Raw genomic sequence first — 458 nt, 5'->3', positions numbered from 1 at the left:
GCGTTGCGAACGTTTCCTTCAGCCCATCAAACAGCTTCTCACTGCTGCTGCTGCGGCTGCTGCAACTGCTGCGCCTGCTGCAGTTTTTGCGCGTGCTGCTCCGTTCTGTATGAGTGATCAGTGCTGATATTTTGCTTTCAAGACGGAGGGCTTCGCGGACTCGGTTGGCGCACTGCTTGACGGCCTCTAGTCTCTGTCCCGTGCGAGCAGCGGCAACAGTAGCAGGGGCAGAAGCAGCAGCAGCTTGCCTAGATGGCCCTACAACGGCTGTCACAGGAACGGGTGGGAAAGAGTCGGTGCAGCTCCGCGGGGTTGCTGCAACGCTGACAACTTGCGTCGGGACCAAAGAGCTTTCTGCTGCCGCCGCAGCAACTGGCGCAGTTTCTGCAGACCAGCCATCCTCTTGTTGATGGTCCCCCAACTGTTGATGGAGTTCCAGTGGAAGCGGTGGAGTGCTA

The 458-nt window shown here is 58.7% G+C and overlaps 1 protein-coding gene across 1 annotated transcript in view; it reads right to left on the bottom strand.

Annotated features, from left to right (window-relative positions):
* EMH_0089900 (uncharacterized protein) overlaps positions 1-399 on the bottom strand; it is a gene marked incomplete at both ends in the record, with an annotated part of 1,330 nt that extends 931 nt beyond the window's left edge. Inside the window, one exon of the mRNA XM_013501492.1 lies at positions 329-399. Coding sequence (XP_013356946.1) covers positions 329-399 — 71 coding nt within the window. The remainder of the gene's footprint in view (positions 1-328) is intronic.
* Between the last annotated feature and the right edge of the window lie 59 nt (positions 400-458).

Source organism: Eimeria mitis, genomic scaffold, assembly GCF_000499745.2.
Source record: "Eimeria mitis Houghton genomic scaffold, Emh_scaff6978, whole genome shotgun sequence".
In the NCBI taxonomy this organism is placed as follows: domain Eukaryota; phylum Apicomplexa; class Conoidasida; order Eucoccidiorida; family Eimeriidae; genus Eimeria; species Eimeria mitis.
The sequence above is the reverse complement of the archived record's forward strand: the minus strand, read 5'-3'. Positions and strand labels throughout refer to the sequence as shown.